Source organism: Fringilla coelebs (assembly GCF_963513975.1).
Source record: "Fringilla coelebs genome assembly, chromosome: 14".
Lineage (NCBI taxonomy): Eukaryota > Metazoa > Chordata > Aves > Passeriformes > Fringillidae > Fringilla > Fringilla coelebs.
Window position 1 is genome coordinate 13,608,254 of NC_140040.1, and position 22,099 is coordinate 13,630,352.

The 22,099-nt window shown below is 37.8% G+C and overlaps 1 protein-coding gene across 1 annotated transcript in view; it reads left to right on the forward strand.

Moving 5' to 3' along the window:
* Positions 1 to 20,590, forward strand: part of ITFG1 (integrin alpha FG-GAP repeat containing 1) — a 71,641-nt gene extending 51,051 nt beyond the window's left edge. The window contains exons 13-18 of the mRNA XM_084215297.1: positions 1,197 to 1,240; positions 3,068 to 3,146; positions 12,309 to 12,433; positions 13,304 to 13,386; positions 15,002 to 15,119; positions 18,511 to 20,590. Of these exons, the coding sequence (XP_084071423.1) occupies positions 1,197 to 1,240; positions 3,068 to 3,146; positions 12,309 to 12,433; positions 13,304 to 13,386; positions 15,002 to 15,119; positions 18,511 to 18,570 (509 nt within the window). The 3' untranslated portion in view covers positions 18,571 to 20,590. The remainder of the gene's footprint in view (positions 1 to 1,196; positions 1,241 to 3,067; positions 3,147 to 12,308; positions 12,434 to 13,303; positions 13,387 to 15,001; positions 15,120 to 18,510) is intronic.
* The last annotated feature ends 1,509 nt before the right edge of the window (positions 20,591 to 22,099 follow it).

The following is a 22,099-nucleotide window of genomic DNA, read 5'->3' on the forward strand; positions in this document are numbered from 1 at the left end:
TTACATCTTACTGTATATAGAAATTTCAACATTTTGAAGTCACAAGCAAAGAACAGTAACTTAGGAGTCTTCACAATTGTTAATATTCACACGCAAATTATTAGAAAACTTCCTTGACTAGAGCAGTGCCGTTTCTGACTCATGCAGGGAATGATTTCTAATCAGACTGTCAACATCTTACATGCACCTTTCAGTATTTCCCTGGTCCTAAACATTTTGTACCCCTAGCTCAATGGATCATTAAAGAAGACAGAAAATGCTTTAAGAAACTCCTGATGGTTAGGATGACCTACCCTCAAATCTGGTCCAAATCTTCATTTTCTGTCTGCCATGCTTGCTTTGTGATACCATAATTCATGGAGCAGTAATGTTTTTCCCTGGCTTCAGTACCTGGTGTGCATCCTCCTCCCTGCCCATAGCCATTACTGGCCTGCTGCTCAACCAAACTGTTGTCATTAGAAGTCCAAATTTTGCATCAGAATGGACCTTAGATTATTTTATGTGTGTGGGTTTTGGTTTTGTTGTTTTCTTCTAATACTCAGTGTGACAGGATGTCCTGGCTTACAGAACAGATGGCTTTCACTGTCCCTCATTTAGGTTTTTAACAGAGATTTCTGAATGTAACTGATTTTTCAAATTAGTAAATTTTAAACAATTAATTGGAACAAGTGTTACAGGCTTTAGATATTAATTAACATTATATACACCTGCTTATAATGCTTTTGAATTAATAGACTAAATTGGGAATGGGATTTTTGCTTGTTACAGCTTTTGTGAATTGCTTTAAACCAAGTTCTAAAATGATGCTTTGTATAGAAGGAAAAGCCTTTATCTTTTATCAGTTAAAACAGTAAAGCTGAATCTCTGCCAGTATTTTAAATTGTTAGAAATGAAGAATAATGAGTAAAATGTATAGTTCACTGTTTTAAAAATGTTTTGATTTGGAATTGTTCTAACTGGGAAATCTGTCCTTTTGAAGGTGATTAACCAGTGAGGTGGGGTAAAACAGTGATGAATTTCTGCCAAGTATGCTTCCAACTGATTACATTACCATAAATCACAAAGAAGATAATTTATTTTCTTTGTGTTTTAATGGCTACCTGACACTATCACTAGACTTTACGAGATTCCAAAGGTGTTGCTTCTAAGATGGTTTGTGAACATAAACACAACATGCTCACTTTTTGTTCTTGCAGTTCTCAGCGGCCTCTGTTCTAATGACTGTCCTCGGAAAGTAACAGTAAGTGTGACCGTGGCCTTGTTTGGTATTTAGCCTCAAATCAGCTGAAGTCTAATTATACCAAAAACTCTCAACATATTAAAGGAGCTATTGACTGTAATAATGTGTAATCCAAACCATGACTGGCCAACTTCTGCTTATGTGAGAGCCTAACTCTGGGCAGCTGCTGCTCCGAGCTGGAATGGACTGATTGTTGTTGTGCAGGAGCTTTGTTAGCCCACACTGGGGGCTGGGATGTACCAGAGACAGAGGAACTTGGGTGCCCAAACTGGGAATTGTGCCAAGTCTTGGTGGGCACTTAGAAAGTCCAGGCAAAACTGACTGTGGGGTAGATCCAGCCACTTCTGGGCCCAACTCCAGCAGTGGGCACAGCCAAGGAAGTGCACTGGGCTCTGATGATTCTGCAGACAGCCATACACATTTGGTGTTTTCTGTTTAGATTATTTTATTTGTCTCCAGAGACCTGCAACTCAACCACCAAACTGCCAATTAGCAAATTGTTTAGCAATGTTCACAGTGAAAGTTGGCCTGAAAGAGGAGCTTAGAGTAATCAGGGGTAGCAGTAGCACTTTAGCTCTGCAAAAGTTTCACATTTAATTTTGAGTTGAAAATAGAAAAACTGCTTCAAATGGGGCTAACCTTTGCTTCAAACCTATTTTGAGACATGGGGTTTAATTTCTGTTGTAAAATAATGAGGTTTGATAGTAATTGAGGGTTTAAAAAGCAAATCTTCACAGCAGATGTTGGTGGAAATTTCATTATTGAGATTGCTGAAACACTATTGCTCCCATTGTAATAGGAGTTCTCTGACAAAGTAACATAAGGTACATTTTGTCAGAATACGGCTATGTGGCACCAAAAAAAAATTTAAATTTCACCTTATTCACTCATATTTCATAGATCTGCATAGGCATCACCTCTGTGGTCTCCTTAGTTTTCATTCTAAGCAGTTATTATTTTCAGGCTTTGATCTCATCTGTCATCATTATCACTTACTCTCGTGGTTTAAACTTACTACTTCTTGAAGCATGGTGTGAAACATCATCATCTCTTTCAGTGTTCCTTCTGTAACTTACTTGAAAGCTCTCTATTGGATCTGATGTCCTAATATCAGCTTGAATTCAGCACTGGGGAAAAAAAAGAAAGAAAAATTCCTTTAAAATCTGTTCTTGCAGTTGTCTCTCATCCTCCCCCTTCCCACCCTTTCTTACTTAGGTGCATTTCTTATGGTTCTTCACTCAGTAATGCACAACTTCCTTGGGTGTTTGTTTTATTTTTCCTCATGACTGTACTTTGATGTTTAAGTACATTTTCTTCCTCAAGAAAATTTACTTACCAATACTTGACAAGTAGCTGTTCAATCACTTTCATTAATTAAATGAACCACTGCTAAATAATAATTTAAAAAAAGGAAATTTGTGTAGTATTTTTCAATTCAGAAATACCATCATGATAGTGCATTCTCTCAAATGTTCTGCTTTTTCAGAACATGCAGTTATTTCTTTGAATTTTTAGGGGGTTTTACTTTACTTATAGCTTCCAAGGAAACATTAAACCTTTTGCCAGAGGACTGAATAGTATAGCTTTCTTCGTGAGAAACTAAATATTACTTAGCCACCTGGTTACTGTGATTTTGAAATTTGATTTCCACATAATGCTATGACCAAAACAGTTGCAAGATTTTGAAGTTAAAATATAAAAAATAAATTCTTCATATAAAACAATTAATTCTTAATGTAAAAACATTTTTCTTCAGTTTACTGTTTAATTACTATAGCTTTTTCTGTTCCTAAAATGTTGCCTTCCTTTTTCTTTGATCCCCTGTAGCCCTTTGGAGTTAATCAGCCTGGTCCTTACATCATGTACACCACTGTAGATGCAAATGGGTATCTGAAAAATGGGTCAGGTAAGAGAAACTCCCTGTGGGAACACCCAGGGCACAGTCTGGCTGTGTTTGTGCTCCTCAGCAACCTAAGGAGTTGGAAAGGTGGCAGAGGGAATGGGAATGGTTTCAATGGTGCCTTCAGTTTACAATGCCAAACCCCCCAACTTTCTCTTCCTTCTTTACAGATTGCATTTTTATTACAAACATTGCAATTGCATTATTTTTTCATTTGTCCTGTGCCAGTTAGGTTTGAACAGTTGGCTGTAGCAAAAAATTGTTGGGTAAAATATCATCAGTTTGTGAAATAGCATAAGCTTCTAATTGCTTCCTAAGCAATTATGTGTTAAGAAACAGCAGTGGCCTTGAAATACCTCAATACAATCCTAGTAGGCAGATGACAAAGGATCAGGATAATATTCAGGACACACAGGATGTATTTGTCTGGAGTTGTTCACTACCACTGGCAGCTAACAGAATCAAGTGCTGAGTAGCCTGAGGAAGCTGGAGAGGGAATGCCTGTGCCCTTCCAGGTAATGCAGGAACTGCAGGGAATCAACCCTCAGGTAACAGGGTCAGAATGAAGGGGAAGGGCTGCTTGGTGCAACTTGTAGTGGAACTAAAGCTTTAATGGCCTGAGATGGGGCAGCTGCCACAGTTTGCAGGAGTCCAAGAACAAAGCAGCAAAAGAGAGAATCATGTATTAGGCTGTGCTTCAGGCAGTGCCTGATGTTAGAATATCCTGGGGTTTATGCTGCCTTCCTAAGTGTGTACTGGTGACTCCTAGAAAACACAGGAGACTGTACAAAGTGGTTTATTAGTCTCATTTATGACTGGTAGTCTTAGGACTATAATGGACTAATTTCTTGCTTAGGCAAAAATCCCAAACTCATAAGCTGAATGTGATCAGTAAGTGCAGTCATCTGTAGCTGTCACTCCAGTCTTATTTCAAATTAAACTCAGATTTGAAAATAATTGTTCCAGTAGTTGCAGATTATATTCTGTATAACACTAACTTAAATAAAAGCAATAATTTAGAGGGGAAAATGCTGACATGTTAAGGTCCTGAGTGAATCTGAATCACTGGCAATGCTCTCACCATGAGCAGTGTGCTCAGGACTGTTAATTCCGCCTGGGAGAAATTAAAGAGAAAGAAAATGTCCTGAAATAAAAACCAGATAGCTGCAAAAACATACTCCAGCATTTCTGTACATGCTTAAATAAAAAGACATTTTTCAAACTGCATGTCATGGAACAATGTATATCTTACAAATTGAATAAAACTAGCTTAAAATTTGGACCTATTCCATGTATCATTTTCCTAATTTTTTTGCTGTTTCTCTCTTCCAAGAACAAAAGCAAATGCATTTTCCTTAAACATTTTCTTTAGGGTTTGCTGAGTTTGGTTGGTTGTGGTTTGTTGGATTTTTGTTCATTTGTGTTTGGGGTGGGGGGGGGCAGTTCTTCTAGAAATGCAATGTTTTTGCTATTTACTCTAAGAAATAATAATCAAATGTGATTTAATACTACTATATTCCCTTCACAGCTACCATATTTACAATAATAAAAACCTAACAGAGTCCAGGCATGATGAATTTCCTTTTCTGTTCTGACATTATGAAATAACAGTAATGAATTCCAAGTGTATTTATGACCCCAGCAGCATTGCTACAGGGAATTTTCTAATGCTGTCTTTGATCAGTTTCTCAACACTAATAAGTTAATAGATTTTTTTGAGTGTGTATAATTCCTGCAAGAACTTTTGAAAGTCATGTTTTCTGAGGGTGTTAAATTACATTTGTAGCTAGATTTTCTTCTCTTGCAAATGTTATGTGTAAGATTCAGTAAATGTTCTAACTAGAATTACTGGCCCATACAGGCTGTTGTCTGGAAAAACAACCCATTACATCACAATCATCTTTTATTTGACTATCAGGATATCATCAGGATAGATCATTTGATATATCAAATGATATCATCATCATTTTGGGGCCATGTATAAACCTACAAAACATCTTTTCCTCATTAAGCTTTTATTTGTGTAGCATCCATATGCTATTTTAAAGCTAATTTAATTTTCATCAAATGATCTGCCTTCCTTATGTAATATTACAGGACCATCCATACTTGAAGCTTTTAATTATCTGAAAGGAGTAATGAGCTAATCAAAATTTTAAAAGAATTCATCTCTTTCCCAAGCAGTAACATGAGTGAAACAGTTCTTTTTCTGGTGAAAAGGAAACTCAGCATTCCTTTTCATGTCCCTCTCCAAAGTCAGCTGCTGTTATTTATTGCCTTTATGGCTGCACTCTGTGGGGGAACAGTTGTTGGCTGGACCACTGCAACCAATCACCTTAAGTTATCCCTCCAGCCCTGGGCTTAAGTACATCATAAAGTACTCAAAGCCATGGCCCCCACTCTGCTTCTGATCCCCTAAATCCTGCAGGACTTCAGTTGTGAGTTATGGCATCTTTCATATAGGCAATATTCATGCAAAGAGTAAAATAAAAAAGCCCATATGGCTGTCCTTATCTAATTCATTTTAAGGTTCTTTGATCTGCCAAGCCTTAACTACTGAAAATTTGCATAATTATGAGGGTTTTCTTAAAAACATTGTTAGAATTGTTCTGTCTGCTATTAACATTCCAGTATGTTGTTAAAAGATAGCAGAATAATAATTAGCATGTATTCTGTGCTTTTACTTTCACATTTCTCAATCCACTTGTAGTCTTACAAGAAATACTGTTAAATTAGCTACAAGGAGTAGCAATTGCCAACATGAGCATTAGAATGGAGAAGTTCTGGGCCTTAACATCTGCAGTTAATATCTCCACAGACCTTCTCTTCCTGAGAGGAAAATCAACTTCTTCAAATATTTAAGGAATTTCATGCTTGAGATCAGACCAGGTCCAGTGTAAATCCAGGAGAAGTACACCAACTCAAATTTAAGTCACGCTTTCTGATCCATGTCCTGCAACCTGCCTTCTCCCTTTTCTTTTGGAGTTATTATTTTTAAGGATCCCACAGTTAAGTGTTAGTGTCAGCCAGGATTTTCAGCTCTACATATACATTTCCAGGCTTTTTTGGGGAGAATATCTTCTGTGTTTCAGCCTGTGCTATGCACATCTGAATTTTCTCTCCTGAAGTAAAAATATGATAGAGTTTGAAATAAATAGGCCCATATTTGCAGCTTGTGTCTACCAAACATTATTCTGTGGGCCAGGAAAAGGTGGCAGTAAATATCTCAGGTTTCCTTAAAGCTCCATATCCATAGGAAGATGATAAAAGTAGTTTCACTGAATGGCTGATATGGATCAAGTCATAATTTGTTTAAGCATCTGTATGAGTGAAGCTGTGTGGACTGATGGCCTCTGCAGCTCTCATTCCAGAGCTCTTTCATTTTGCTGCTTTTGCTTTGTTTTGTTTTAAACCTTCCATGGCAGAATGACCTTTCACATGCTGTGAAGTCGTGCCCTTCTGGTTTTTTGAAATCTGCTTACTCTTCCCTGTTGTTGCATTGAGTTCTCCTGCTGTTTAACTAAATTGAATTGTGAGGTGAACACAAATGTCTAGCAGCTATTATAGTCGTGAATTTAAACATAAACATTGCAATATGTACCAGAAAAAAAGCAATATAAGCTTATTTTCAATGGCCATTTGACACTGCAAGGTTCATTGTGTTGAGTTCCACAGAAAGAGGAGTGTATTCATAGAACAAGCTGGAATAATTTAATAATTGAATAGCTGCATTCAGTGAGAGGGCTTTTCTGTTTGCTATAGGTAGGAGTAGTCTTCTAGTATATTTTTCTGTATAAGTCTCTTTTGTTTAGAAAGCTTACTTGAACTTGTAATGTTGCTTGCAATATTACCAAACCTTGGATATTTTGGCATTACAAATGAAACAGCTTCCCCCTATCAGCAATATGATAATTTTATTTGATTATTTGAGGGGTTTTTCAAGTTACCAGTTTTACTTCTATAATTTTATGGTATAAAGGTATTTTCCATTAAAATACATATTCTCATAAAAATGCATCAGGTTTGGAGTTTGGGCTTGCAGAGGTGTCCCAAGTGTTGGCAGCACTGCAATCATCGGTGTCCAAGTCCCGAGAGTGCACTTTGAATTCCCTTTCCCATGTTATTGCTGGTACTCCAGAACAAGTTGTTGCAGAAAAGGTTGAGAGGTGAAGCTGTGTTTTGCATTAATCTGGAATTTCCTATTAGGGAGACTAAGAAAAAGAGGCAACCAGCTGGGGAAACAGGGAGGCACTCCCAGCCCTTAGAAAAATGAAGTTACCATTGCATATTCTAAGCAGAAAAAGAACTCTTTGACCACTACATTTCTTCATTTCTTTTTCCAACCAGTGACCCCCCCCAAAGGCAATATGAAAGGAACTGAAGTAAAGCTTTCAACTGAAGCCAAGCAATTCAATTTCTCCAACTTTCTATGAAGCTTCCAAGTTTGAAGTTGTTGGGTTTTTGTTAGATTAGTTTTTTTCCTGCAGGCTTCTTTGTAAATTCTTAGGCACATTCCGTGGGTTTTTCATTACATCAGTTATATTTTCCCTTTCTCTTGCAGCAAGTGGTTGGCATATTTTCAAATAAAAGGAGCTGCCAGCTTTAAAAAAAGGGGAGATACTCAGTGCACTTCAGCCCAGTGCTGGTAATGGCAGCAGAGAAAGCGTCAGTGCAGTGCTCCAGCTGTGCAGGGGACACCTGGTCACTGTGACTGCACCCAAACCTTGTCCTGCACCCAAACTGCCTCTGTCCTGTTCCAGCTGTTGCCTGGGTGTTGCTCCCAGCTGTGCAGCAATCCATGGAACCTCTGCATGGCAGTTTTGGACTAATTTTCACTTTTTCTAGGATGCATGTGTTTGTCTAATCGATATAAAAAGTCATTCATGTGCTAACCTCAGTGTTCGGGTAGGTGATGGGACAGAGTTTACATGCAAGTCTGAGATGAAAAGATACACTTTTGGAATCCTAAGTAGTATTACTGAATTTTTAATTACAAAGAATAGCTTTTGATTGGCTAAAGAAATGCAAATAATATTTTGTTTAAAATAGCATAATAAAAATAATTATAAGGAATGCTTCAGGAAACCACATGTTTGAAATCAGATTTTCCATTAGTCTTTCAGTTTTGTGTAGTGATCTTGCATGTTCTGCTGTTATTTCACGAAATAAGTTTATCTAAACTGACTGAACACTATCAGTATTGTGCATCTATTTCTGTAGGTTTGGTGAGGCTGTTCCTAAATCCAGTCCCACGTGTTGTCTGTGCTGTTTAAACAAGAGAAGGCATTGCTCCTACACGTAACTGCAACCACTTTCCCCTCATAAAGTTAAATTCTTCAGCCTGAAATAAGCTGTTGAGGACATTTCAGTTCAGCTCAGGGGAGAACAGGCTACCCTTGAGCTTTCAGCGAGTTTACATCAGGATAATGGAAACAGAAGGAAAATGACTTAATTCAGGTATAAAAGAACAAGTACTGGATCTGTCACAGACAACACATGGCTCTGGTTTTCAGACAAGACTTTAGAAAGGTTAATGATACGAATTGCTTCCAATTTTATATGCCAGACTTCAGAGGTAAGGAGATTGATTCCAAAAGGTCCAGAATGGTTTCTGAATATCAAACTCTGCAAAATCATCTGGGGTTTGGCTGCCTAACATTGTTAGCTTTTTCTTACAAATTTGATCTCCGATAGGCTGAAACCACAGAAAACAGTGTTCTAAAATGTTGAGGATTTTACTATTTCACTTTGCCCAAGGTTTCTTGAAGCAATAAACTTAATGATTTATGATTTAAAACAAGAACATATATACCACCACTAATACCAATACCATAGCCCATGATATCTGCGTGCTTTGAAATGGCATTTCTGTAACAAGAAGTTTAAAGGCAAAAGAGATAGTATTGAATAGTCTTAAAAGTAGTATTAAAAAGAAATTATGTGTAACATGATCAGGAAAAGGCTTCTGATGAAGTAAAACAAACTGTGAAGCAGCAGCCGCTTCCTCCATTTTGCCTATACTGACTTACAAAAGCCTAAAGAACAATTTGAATGTAAGAAACAAATCCCACTTCCCTCCTTGAGGATGTAAAACTATTTTCAGATTTTCTTGAAACAAGTAGAAAGTTGTTTCCAGTAGTTTTACAAGAGGGAAAATTGCTGTGGTTGCTATTTAATTAAATTTTAAATATTTTCATAAGTGAATTAATTATCAGTGACTGGGAACTTCAGATAATGTCAATAAACTGTTGACAGTACTCTCTGTAATTTCTCTTTTTATTTTTCATCTTGGTTCAGGGCTTTTATGTTTCTCAGGTGAGCAGTTGTCATTCTTAATTACTTGGTTGCAATTCTGTGTGGAACTTTTCAGTAAGCATCAAACAGAATTTATGATAGATATAGGCTGAGGAAAGCAAGGAAGAGTCTCAAAGTTCTTCTGTGCTTAGTCAGCTTTAGTAAACTGGAACCTTCTACATGCTATCATCTGCTTAGCTAATACCTCCCAATTTTAAAGGCAAATAAAAAAAAAAAGTAGGTGCACATTTCTGCCTGCTGTGTAGAAGAAAACATTCCTCTCTGACCTTTGCAAATGATCTGTTTACATCCTGAAGCGTAAGATTTTGTTATCCTTATCTTAGTAGGAATAAGAACCAGCATTAGTAGCCATGAAATTATTCAGAGCTTTAAAAATTCTAGCTGCAGTATGTGACTCTCTAACCTCTTTAAGGCTGACTGCACACAGTATATGACATTTTCTTCTATTCTCTTTAATTTAGTTGACATTCATTTCATTTGTAAGATGAAAGAAAAAAGCAAGATCTTAGTTGCAGTCTTCTCATGATCCTAAATATTTCACTCAAAAGTAATTCTAAAAGCTTTTCAATGTTACAGCAGTACCTTGTTCTTTTGGAGAAAGTCCTTCAGCATGCAGCATTAGTGAAAAAATTCTAAAAGGAAATCTTTTTTTATGTTGCAGCATGATCAGGTAACATATCTGGTTTGTTTCTATAACCAAGTCAAATTAAATACAGCCACCTTTGCTCCTTACTGTATGTGGGTAACTGGAGGTGTCAGATATTAATCACTTTGACAATTACTCCCATTTTAGATTTGGATACTGACACCTGGAGATTGAGCAGTTTAGCCAAGCTCATGTTGGGGAAGTCACTGGCAAGGCAGGGACAGACTCAGGACTCAAACCCTATGCTGTCCTATCCTGTGTAATCTCAACTTCCTGGAAAAATCCCTGTTCTTAAGGAGAAAAGCTGCTCAGTCAGTGCTTTGTGCCACATCTTCTGTAATTGAGAAATCCACCCAACAATGTGCACAGTACACCTTGTCCTCACAATAGAGGCCTGACAGTACAAATTCAACTTAAATATTTCCTCGTCTGCTTGCTCATTACATGGTTCTATGTGGGGAAAAAAATAAATCTAAAATGTGTATTATCTTTAGGAAGACCATTATTGTTTCCTTTTCCTAGTAGCATTTTAGCTTAATAAAAAGATAACTTAATCAAGCTGATTTTACGGATCTCAGTTGACATACACCTTGTTGTTTAAAATATAGTTATTATTCTAAATGCACAATAATACAGAATATTTACCTCCTGATTAAACAGGCCTATCTCAAAACATGCCTGACAGCATAAGGCAAGTGGCTTCCTCAAGAGCTGGTAGGGGAAGGGAGGTTCACAAAAACAGAACCATGAAGTAATCACTGCAATAAGCAGGGGTTCAGAATCCCCAGCCTGCACTACCAGGAGTAGTTTGTCCCCAGAGGAGCGTACAGGAGCTGAGGAGCTGCTACTGGAAGTGGTGTCTTTGTTGTCCCTTGCTGAAGTGCTGCTGTGTTGTGGCCAATGCTTGCACTTACTGGCATCTCCAGGATGCCCTGGGGGTGGGTTTGGTTTCTCTTGAAAGGATATTTGGCTTTGCCAAAGAAGTGGTGGTGGTGAGTTTTTCCTGCCCCTGTGCTCAGCACAACTGTGCAGAATGTTTTATCACCAGTGTGGCCCACAGCTGCTGGGCTGAGGTCAAGTGCTGCCTCCTGAATCAAGCCTTGGATGGGAGTGTGCAGAGGTAAAAGGAGTAGGCTGTAAATTCATGACAAAATATGGATTCCTGTTCTTTAATTCACATTCTGTTGCATTCTGTTGTTTAACTTATAATTTCCAATTTCAGGCATAATCTATTAGGGATCAAAGCTGAGAGAAATCTGACGCTCTAAAAATACTGACTAAATCACAACCTTGTGAAAAGCTGTTTCTGTTGGTCACAGAAACCCATTTGAGGCTGTCAAGTGTCCCTTGCACTCATTCCTGTTTAATCTGGTGAAGGCTGAATTCATTGTGGTGCTTCTGAGGTGCTGATACTGTTCCTGCTGTGGGAGCAGCTCACTTGCTAAAAGAACAAAGAACCCACACAGGACCTGAATCTGTTGGCCAGAAATTAAACTGTTAGAAGATTTTTTTATTTAAATGGAATACCTGAATACTTTGGGAATGAGATACCAGGGAACTTGTTGATAACTGCAACACTTATCTGTTTCCCCACTGCCTTTTCAGAAACCAGGAATCTTATTTTCCATCTACAGTTTCTACTATTATTATTATTAACTTGCAACCACTGCAATCCTGTTTTCATTAAATTAATTTATTCTTTGAAAATTTGTTCCTGAGAATTTACTTAGCTAATTTTGTGACAGTAATAATTACAGTTTAACACTGACAAGAATTAAAGTGAACCTTCACATGTTGAGTCTAATCTTGTAAACCAGTGGGCAAGAAACTTGGTACTAATCATATAGAAATACATGCAGATAGTTGATTTCTTCTCAGCTTGTAATAAATAATGGAGATTTGAGTTAACATAGAAATGGTACTCACAAGAATTGTCTTACCTAAATATGTTAATTATTTAAGCTCTTCTCCAAGTGAGTACTCACAGGTAGTTTGGAAATGTGGAACTGAGCTTTAAGAGTTAAATAATCATGCAATTGGTGAAAATCTTTAAGCATTCTTATTACTGACTGGGGAATGTGTACTTGTGTAGCAAGTTGGTTGGTTTGGGGGTTGATTGATTGATTGATTGATTGATTGATTGATTGATTGAGGGGTTTTTTTCCCTTAAAATACCTATTTGGGCTTCCTTTCTGCTTTCCTTGCAGCTGGCCAGCTCAGCCAGTCAGCACATTACGCTCTCCAGCTGCCCTACAACGTGCTGGGCTTGGGCCGCAGCGCCAACTTCCTCGACCACTTGTACGTGGGCATCCCTCGGCCCTTAGGAGAAAAGGTTGGTTGGCATTTCAGATTGTCAAGCTAATTGTTTATGGTGCTACCTTTCCTAAGAGACTTTGGATGGAAATACTGCTGGGACACTTCTTTTTTATTTTCCAAAGTAAGAATGTCAAAGTAGTAAGTTTGCCTACAGAAAGGCTTACCCAAAAGAACCAGTTTGCCCAATTTTTTGAGGAGTGTATAAATTCTGAAGCTCTGAAGCAAAAATAAAACCAAAAGATGACTGAAACTGTCTATAAATGGTATTCAGTGCTTGTTTGTAGAGCAAATGGGTATTAGATCTGAGGGTCCAATTATTGTGGACTGCAGTAGCTGCAGGGCTTTCACAGAGTAGCTCTGGCTGGGCTGGGGCTCACGTTATCCCTTCTGCCTCAGTGATAAAACCATGGGCACTGTCATGGTGGGGGGAGTTTGCTGTGATTCTCTGATCTTCACATGAAACATAAAAGTGGGGTCCTCACCATTTTCAGTCTTTAAAGATCTGGTGGTACTACTTTGAAAAGTGAGGTACTCAAATGGGCCAAATTCTGATTTGTATAATTGTTTTGCCTGCCTCCTTTGTAGAATCAATTCTTTTCTTCTTGCCCTATTATGTTGTTGCTTTGTACTTTTAAAGCAGATGCTGTGTTTCATGTCAGCAGTAGTTATTTTGCTTTTTACTTTTGGGGGGTGGGTTTTAAAGCATTTTGGAGCTTTCAGGGTAACAGGCAACAAAGATAAATAGATTAATCACTTACATTGAAAGGTTTTTTTAAAATCCACAAAACGTTTTTATTTCTCCTTTTGTATGTTTCAACAGAGAATTTCTTTGCTTGTAAGCATGTTGGTTTTCTAGGAATTGACACAGCCTTTGTTTTTCTTTCAGTCCATAAGAAAACAAGAATGGACAGCTATCATACCAAACTCCCAGCTTATAGTCATTCCCTATCCTCATAATGTTCCTCGAAGGTAATGTCATCATTTGGATTTGCACTTCCCAAAATTACATTAATACACAGTGTAAATTAGGCATTATGTGTAGGTTTAGAAAAAGTTATTTGTATAGAAAGTTACTGAAGAACAAGGGCAGGGGGTCAGTGCTGAGCTGGAGCTGAAAACGCTGCTCAGGTATTTACACAGCCTCTCAGATGGTGCCCATAAACAATCTATTTAAAAAAAAAGCAACCTATTACCGGCTCAGGCAAACAATCAAAATGTATTACTAGCTCCACTCCTGTAAATAATAACATACTTGCTAGATTTAACAACATCCTCAGTGACAAATTATAAACATGGTAATGGTTGAATTAAGCATTTTTGTTTCACCAAACATGCAATTTCTGTCTGGTTCCATAGAAAAGCTTTGCTTCAGCCCTTCTGAATGCAGTAGCTGTTGCTACAGGAATTAATGTTTGCCTCTAAGTAAAGGTGAATGGGTTGGTTGCATGAGAGCTTGAACATAGAATTCATTTTGCAATTAAAATGTTTCTCCCAGAAAGAGAGCATGTTTCTCTTTTTGCTATTAGAGAAAACATTAGTCAAATATTCCAGCTGCATTTTGCCGCTTGATCTACCAGCGAGGTCAGCTGCATTTATCATGCAGAAATGATTCTGACATCAGTTCAGCAGTTAATTTTACTAGAGAACAAATAACAGTGGAGAAGTGATGTGCTGCTTGAGTTGCTAATTAACAACCACAGAAATAACATCTGCCAGATGAAAATTTAGTTACAGTCTTGAGGTATTTAAAGGTATGTGTTATGCAAAACAATTTCTGTTATAGTATCCTTAAACTATTTTTGCTTTCATATAAAGTGTGTCTATGGGCATTTTAGAATAGCAGAGGATGGAATCCCCAGAAGAAATCTGATTTCATAATAAAAACTTCTTAATTTATATATTTAACATAGGTATGTGATTTCCTGAGAGACCTCAACACAGAGCCTGCTGCTGACAGCTTTCCCATGATAGGAAACTTGTAGTACAAAAAGGGGGTTCCCCAGGCCTCAGGACCTCACATGATTTGAGAGATGTCTTCCAGGAGCCCTAAAGTGTTCAGTTTTGTTAATCTTCAGCCATCATCAACTGCTGACGTTTAGAACTGCAGTTGTCCCTGGGTAAACTTCAGACAAAGAGAACTGGGCCCATGAGCCTGTCCAAGAGGAGCTTCTCATGTGGTGGAAAAATCTTCCAGGGTTATTTTCCCCTGCTGCTCCATGTCCCCAGGCCCTAGGCATTCCTGTGAAAGGTTTCCTCATGCATTTTGCTTCGTCCTAGGCAAGGGCAGGAGATAAATCTCCTAATGAGAAAAAACTAATTCCCTGAGGATATCTGTAGCATTCATGAGAATTTAAACAGAAACTGTACTTAGACATGGTCTTGCTCAAAAATAATTATATTAAGCCATGTATTTCCAAGTAAACATCATTAAGCTTCAGTCTCTAAACAGAGCTGCTCATTTCTGTAGACCAGGTTGTCACCTGTCTTACCCTAACAGGTTCTTTTCATCTTTGTTAGTAAAATCTGTTTTCTGCTTCTTAATGAAGGGTATTAATGTTTCCTTGGATTTTCTTCTTTTGTATAGCTGGAGTGCCAAGCTGTATTTGACCCCAAGTAACATTGTACTGCTAACAGCTATAGCCTTAATTGGTGTCTGCGTTTTCATCCTGGCAATAATTGGCATATTACATTGGCAAGAAAAGGTAAGCTAATTTACTAGAATATTTTATTTAACACTCCCTAATATTTTACAGACCTGTACATTGGGGTTTTCTTTTACATTTTTCTACAGTTTAATAACTTGTGACACAGACTGAATTGTCACAAAAGGTGTTACTACTAATTCAGTGTTTACCAGAAGTTTAAAAATTGGCATTATTCTTATTTAAGCTCTAAGGCACTTGACCTTGCCCATGTTGCTCTTCATTTCCTTTTTTCCATTAAGCTGTTACTTCCAATTGAAATGAGCCATCTTTGTTTCATATCTAAGCTTTCCATTTTGCAGTTTTAAGGAGAACTGTTTTGGAAAATGGAACAGAAACTCAGTTTACTTATCTTGAGTTCTGCTGGTAATCTGAAAACAAGGAGAAAATCGTTTTTGTGTAACTCTCTTTGCTGGTTGCACTGACATTAGCATTCAAGAACATATAGGGAGTCAATTGTGCATATTGGCTGCTTTGCTCTGTGGGTCTGAATTACACATGCAGGGTATAGAAATCCATTGATTGGAAGAAGCATTTTGAAAGGGGCCTTTCTTATCACAAAAGAAATGCATTCTCATTTCTCTTAGCTATGCTCAGTTCACAAGCATACCCAGCTGGCAGAGTTGCCAATAAATGTTCCTACGTACCCAAACCATAATCTTAGCTGTCAGATAAAATTACTGCATATTCTGACATGGTATAACTGTTTGTTTTTGTGATGGTGGAAATAAAATGACCTTGTTAAACATTCAGACAAGTTTGCGCATGCTTCATATTTAAATGTTATTTGTCTGTCAGTCTTCGTTCTTCAAAATGTTAAATACAGTTTTCACTAATAATAAAGCTGAGAATAAGACACACAAAGCAAAGAAATACAAAGTTTATGATGGCTGTCATTAGCATGTCCTGCTGTACCAGGAAAGCACTGCTCACTTGTAGCTCAGGGCTGGGCACTGCCTGGGTTTAATTCTCTCTCCAACCTATCTTTAGCAAACAAGAATAGCAGAAAAGGTACTTGGACTTTGAGTTGGGGTAGGATTACCAATGTATAATTCCATCTGGAGAAATGGAGATTTAATGGCAGCATTCAAAATAGTTTTTATACAGTAATTCAAGCATTGTAGTGTAAGGAAGGACTCAGCCCAGAGTGAGTGCTTTTAGAGCTGTTTTAAGTCCCAGGTATGTGTGAATGAAGTGATATATTGGTTATATTGTAAACTCATTTCCAACTCTGCAGCACAAAATAAGCACAAATATTTGGACAAATTGGGTGTATTTTCAGACCATTGCATAGACATGTGTTAATTCCTATATTCTTCCTATAGATTTTTACTTTCCCAATATTTAGAAGTGGTTGAGATATTGAACAGATAAGAATGTCCACCAAGGCTGTGTTGTGCATCATTGACATGTGTAAAGTTAAACTCCAAAGTTCCTTGTTTCCAAGCTTGTTCTTAGTTTACTGTCTCTCAGCAATCCTCTCCTAAAGATACTGTCCTGGCTAAATGCCTTTCCCTTGCAGATCTCTGGAGTACATGTAGCAAAGAAAGGCAGGGAAAATGAACTGGCACTTAGAATCTTTTCTTTCCCCCAGAGAATGTATGTGTCTGTAAGCTGCAGTGTTTTATTCAGCAGTTTAAATAAATCCTGGACTTTGACCTCTGCAGATAAATAGCAGCAGGAGCCCTTTGTCTACACTAGTTCTTACACACTCATCCACCAGCCAGCTATTGGAGTGCTGAAATAACTGTAGGGTTTCAGGGTAGGTGTTGCTCTGTCTTGACTTAGAAATTTTGAATGCATTGAAGAAAAAAAAGCTTTGAAATCTCACTTACTAGATTTTAGTTTTGATACACCAAATGAAAGAGAAAATGAGAAAGAATTGACACCATTATTCATCTTACAACAAATACAATCTTGCTACATTTGCTACAGCCCTCGATAGTCCTTATTCTAATTCTTGAGAACTTGCTTTGGGGTCATGAGGCTGGTCATGGAAACACTGCAGAGTGATGGAAATACTGCTGGAGAGGGTTTGCTGGATCCAGCAGAGTATCAGTTACTGTCAAATTTGAAGCAATAATTTTTTCAGGAAGCATACAAGAAATGGAGTGGAAATTGTTTTCTAAGTGAGACTATGAAATTTTGTGGAATGTGACAAGCATTTCAGTGTAGGAAAGAGTGTGCCACTCCCTCCTTCCCACCCCTTTTTTGACATCCAGAATACTACTGACACTGATAAAGTCCCTGCCAAAAAAGCCAGACTGATATATCTTAAACCTCACTGACAGCTCTGCTGCTGCTACAAAATGCAGTAAAATCCATATTTAATCCAGTGGAGTTGCTATCACACATAAACATTGTGTAATGAGGAAATCTTTGGCCTTGAGCCAAAGCAGATGAACTCTCATGGCAGAAGATGGGCACCGATTTCTGCCACAATTGTTGTGTATTTTTATCAGCTGAGACACAGTTCTGAATGCCCACGCAGCACCTACTGGAGAGGCTATTCTTCATTTTACTCCTTAAAAAAAAAACCCCAAAAACCAAAAAAAAACATGAAGAAAGAACATGAGTCTGTGCAAGCTAAAAAGCATTTCAGTCTGCTTTGCCAAGTTCTCTCATGCTGGGATTTACACATACTGTCTGTCATGACACAAGCACAAGTTTGCACTGTGTGTTCAAGAATCTTGAAGAAATACTTCCATCCTCTGTTAAGTGCTTTAGCACATGAGAGGAGACCTGTGGGAGAGGACATGTTTTGACACATGATATGAATTCTAGGTACAATTTAAATATGCTGCTTTTTTCCAAGCACCACCCAGTTCACTCTTTCAGCAGGTCAGTGTGTGTTCTGCATAAATAAGCAGGGAAATGCATCCTACTTCACATTTTCATAATACAAACAAAAGACACAGAACATTTTTCACCTACTCGGTGCTGTTAGTTGTTGGTTGAACTGCTGTCTTGCTCTAAAGTTGTATTTAACAGAATGTTTTTTAAATGAGATTCTTCGTACATGTAACATAAATTACATTTACAGTTAGTCCAGAGTAATTTCATCTTATATTTATAATGTAGACAAAATGGATACCAGGAAAGTCTTCAGTTTGAATTATTCCTTTTAAAAAGCATTATTAGAAATAACAGAAAAGAATGGGTCGTAAATACGCCAACAGCAGAGCATTAACAGCAGAAGCCAATTTTGCGTAGATTATTGCTATTTCAAGCTGACATCATTTAAAAGTTAATTGTTGGGGCTTTTACTAAGCCTTTTTGCCTTTTGTCAAATGGCTTGAAAAAATCAACCATTCTCTGACACTTGACAGCTCATTTCTGTAACAGTGTTGCTCTAGATTCCACAAAGTGTTTTTTTATTATTATTTTTCAGAAAGCAGATGACAGAGAGAAGCGACAGGAGGCTCATCGGTTCCATTTTGATGCTATGTGACATGCCTTAATATTTATGAAGGAGCTGCTACACATTTGCTTAATTGAAAGACTAAATTCTGATTTTTAAAATTATTACCATGAAAGTAATGTTGGTGTGTTATTTGTAAATGTTGCATTATCTGGTATTTATTTGGAAAGTATTAAAATTAGACCTGAATGTCTCACAAGGCCTTTCATTTAAGAGACTGTATATAATAGCATTTGGCCTTTATTTAACAGAACTGTAAATTTATTTTTCTTAGTAAAGGGATCAATTGCATGTACCATTGTTTATTAGTACGATCTTTAGTAATATTTGATAGAAAGAAAGGTATGTAAATGAAGTGTAGCATTTCAGCAAGCAGAATACCTTGTATGACTTGAATTGGTCTTGTCCTTTGTTCATTCTGCAAAACAGCCTGGTTTTTGAAAATTAAACTTGTGCAATTTCTCAGATGACTTAACCGTTAATTGTTTTGATTGTATTAAATGGTGCTTAACCTAAAGTATTTTTCTGTATTTTTCTTTGTTTAAATCCATATGTGCAATAGTTAAAGAGCTTAGGAATTAAAGAACCAAAAGGAACCTGCAGTGTAATGCGAGTTCAGTCATCCTGGGATAGATGCAGTATTTATGTGTGCTACTTCTATGGAGAAGACAACACATTAAAAAATTAAAGTCATAAAAATGTATCAGCATTACATAAACTGCTTTTATAATTAAACTACAACTACATTTGTTTTAGAAAGGCACAATGTTGTTATGAAAGTAACTATTTTTTTTAACATATGAAAGGTATGGGATTTTTTTATTTGGTTTTGTTTTTCAAGAAGTTAAAAGAAACATTTTTGAGGAGAGATTGAGGATTGACACCCTAAAATGTACTGCTAAGGGATGAGATATGCAAAGATTAAATTAAGAATGTAATAGGACACATGCAGAATAATCAATGCACATTTTCTGTGTAGACTGCTATGCCCAAATTTCATAAGGCTGTAATAGTGACAGAAGACGTGTCACTCAACTTTAGATCTTTTAAGTGGTAATAAAGGAATGGTTGCTCAGTGTACTTGGGATCCTGGAAGAATCTCTGAGAAAGCTTTTATTTTACATGAGTTTACACTATTAATTTTGCAGTTACCTCAGTTAATTTGCATTCCTAATACTGTTTGATAACCTAGAACATCTTTCTCAACAAACTGAAAGTGTTGGTTGTCAAGGCACTCCCGTGGACTGGCACTTCCCTGGAACGCTCCCTGTTCCTGGCAGGGCAGCCCCAGACAAGAGGGAAGAGGTCCAAAGCTGGGCTGATGGTGCTCACCCTGAGAGCCAGTCAGACCCTGGGTTACCATGGCAGTGCTGAACACTGGCCCATTCATACAACAGCACCAACCACAAGGCAGAGCAGCCTTGTGTGCTGTGTCCTGAGCTCTGAAGTTTCACTGGGTATTTCCAATATGCACTGATCCCATGCCAGCACAAGAGACTCTCAGGTCACATTGCTGTTATTATTCAGGATAGAATATAGAATATATCCTTCCTTCACACCTTCAATTTGTCTCATGAAAAGCTCTTTTTTTATATATATATATAAAAATACTTAATGCTTTTGGTCTCTTTAAAGCACATTGATAGAATGGGCTCCCACCAGCAAAAGAAAGAACTGATTTCATAATTAGGAGGATCCACAGTTCAATATATTTTCCTGTCTTTTTCAGATGGTTGGAGAATAATGCTAAATGCATAATGCACTGTGGCAGCAAAGTTGTCTTTTACCCTCTATCACAATATAATACACATAGGTTAGCTTCCTTTTGTTTTTGAAAAACCAATTAGGAATAAAATAACCTCATGCTGACATTTAAGCTGTTGTGCAAAACAATGAACTTGGTATCTTTTGCTCTGAGGTGTTTTGCATGCTCAGTAGTGCATCATTGCATCACTATATCCAATATAATAAAGTTTACCCCAGGTTCTAAGTACTTGTAGCATGGCTCACAGTCTATGCATACTGTTTTGAATTAAGGCATTAAATATTGTTAAACCTGTCATCAGATGTTTCATGTTGTACTTTGGTTCTCTATGCTATAAGCATTAAATGTATGTTTGGGTAAGGTTATTGCCCTTCTACCAGGAAGTTTAAGAAAGCAGCATCAATTAGAAAGTTGTAGTTCCAGGTGACTGTCACAGTAACTGAGAAGTGAGAAATAGTTCGAGCTACATAAATTTTCAAACTGCAGCCACTCTAACACAGCCCTGGTGAGAAATGCTATTGGAAGCTTCCTCGGTGTGAAATTTCACCTATATAAAAACACTGTTGACAGGCCAACTGACAGATGGCTGTTGAAATACCATCTTTCTTTGTTCTCATTTTCCATGAGAAGCTTTAAGACTGAATCTTCCTACCAGATTTATCATTAATGCACTATAATCCCCCAACAAAAGAACCAACTTTTCTGCTGCAGATTAATAGGCATATTCTATATAGTATGATATTCCTCCTGTGCTGAGGCCATCGTGCTTAACAGACAGAGACATTAAAAGCACTACAGTTAATGGAGAAGTAATCACTACAAACACACCGAGATTGGTCAGTTCAGGGCTTCTACAGAATCACAGAATGGTTTGGGTTGGAAAAACTTTAAAGATTATTCAATTCCACCCCCCCCTGCTATGGGCAGGGACACCTTCCACTATCCCAGGTTGCTCCAAGCCCCATTCAACCTGGCCTTGAACACTTTCAGGGATCCAGGGGCAGCGACAGTTTCTCTGGGCAGCCTGTGCCCAGCCCTCATTGCCCTCACAGGGAAAAATTTATTCCTAACCTTCTGAACCTCCTCCCTGCCAGTGTGAAGCCATTCCCCCTTGTCCTGTCACTCCATCCCTTGTATATTGTCTCTCTCCGTGTTCCTTTGTAAGCTCCTTTCAGGCACTGCAAGGCCACAATGAGCTCACCCCAAAGCTTCTCCTCTCCAGCTCTCCCAGCAGAGCTGCTCCATCCCTCTGCTCATCCTGGTGCCTCCCCTGGCCTGGCTCCAGCAGCTCCAGGTCCCTCCTGTGCTGGGTCCAGGGCTGGGGCAGCTCTGCAGGTGGGATCTCACCTGACCAGGGCAAAGGGGGCAGAAGCCCCTGTCTCTGTCTTGAAGATATTAATAAACAAACAAATATTTTTTTTAATTGAGAAAATGCAATTATGCTTAAAATAATCTCATACTTTGCAAATATATAGTACTAATTCTACAGGGATGGGCAAATGTTTTGTTCAAATAATTATGTTAAGAAACCAAGAGCAGTAGAGGAGTTAAATCTGGCATTGCTATGCTGCTCTAGTAAGCCTACTATCCATTCTGGGAACAGGATCTAGTTGTTGGGCATTGGTAATACTGGCCTCCCTGCCACTTTGAAAATAATCAGCCACACAGCACTATTTTTGTAATTAATTCCTGACTTCAGTGAAAAATGTGATCCCATCTATGATACAATCCATAACAATTATAACCTAATGTTCGAATTAATGAATTTTTCAACCTAAGCCAAAAAAGTCTGTA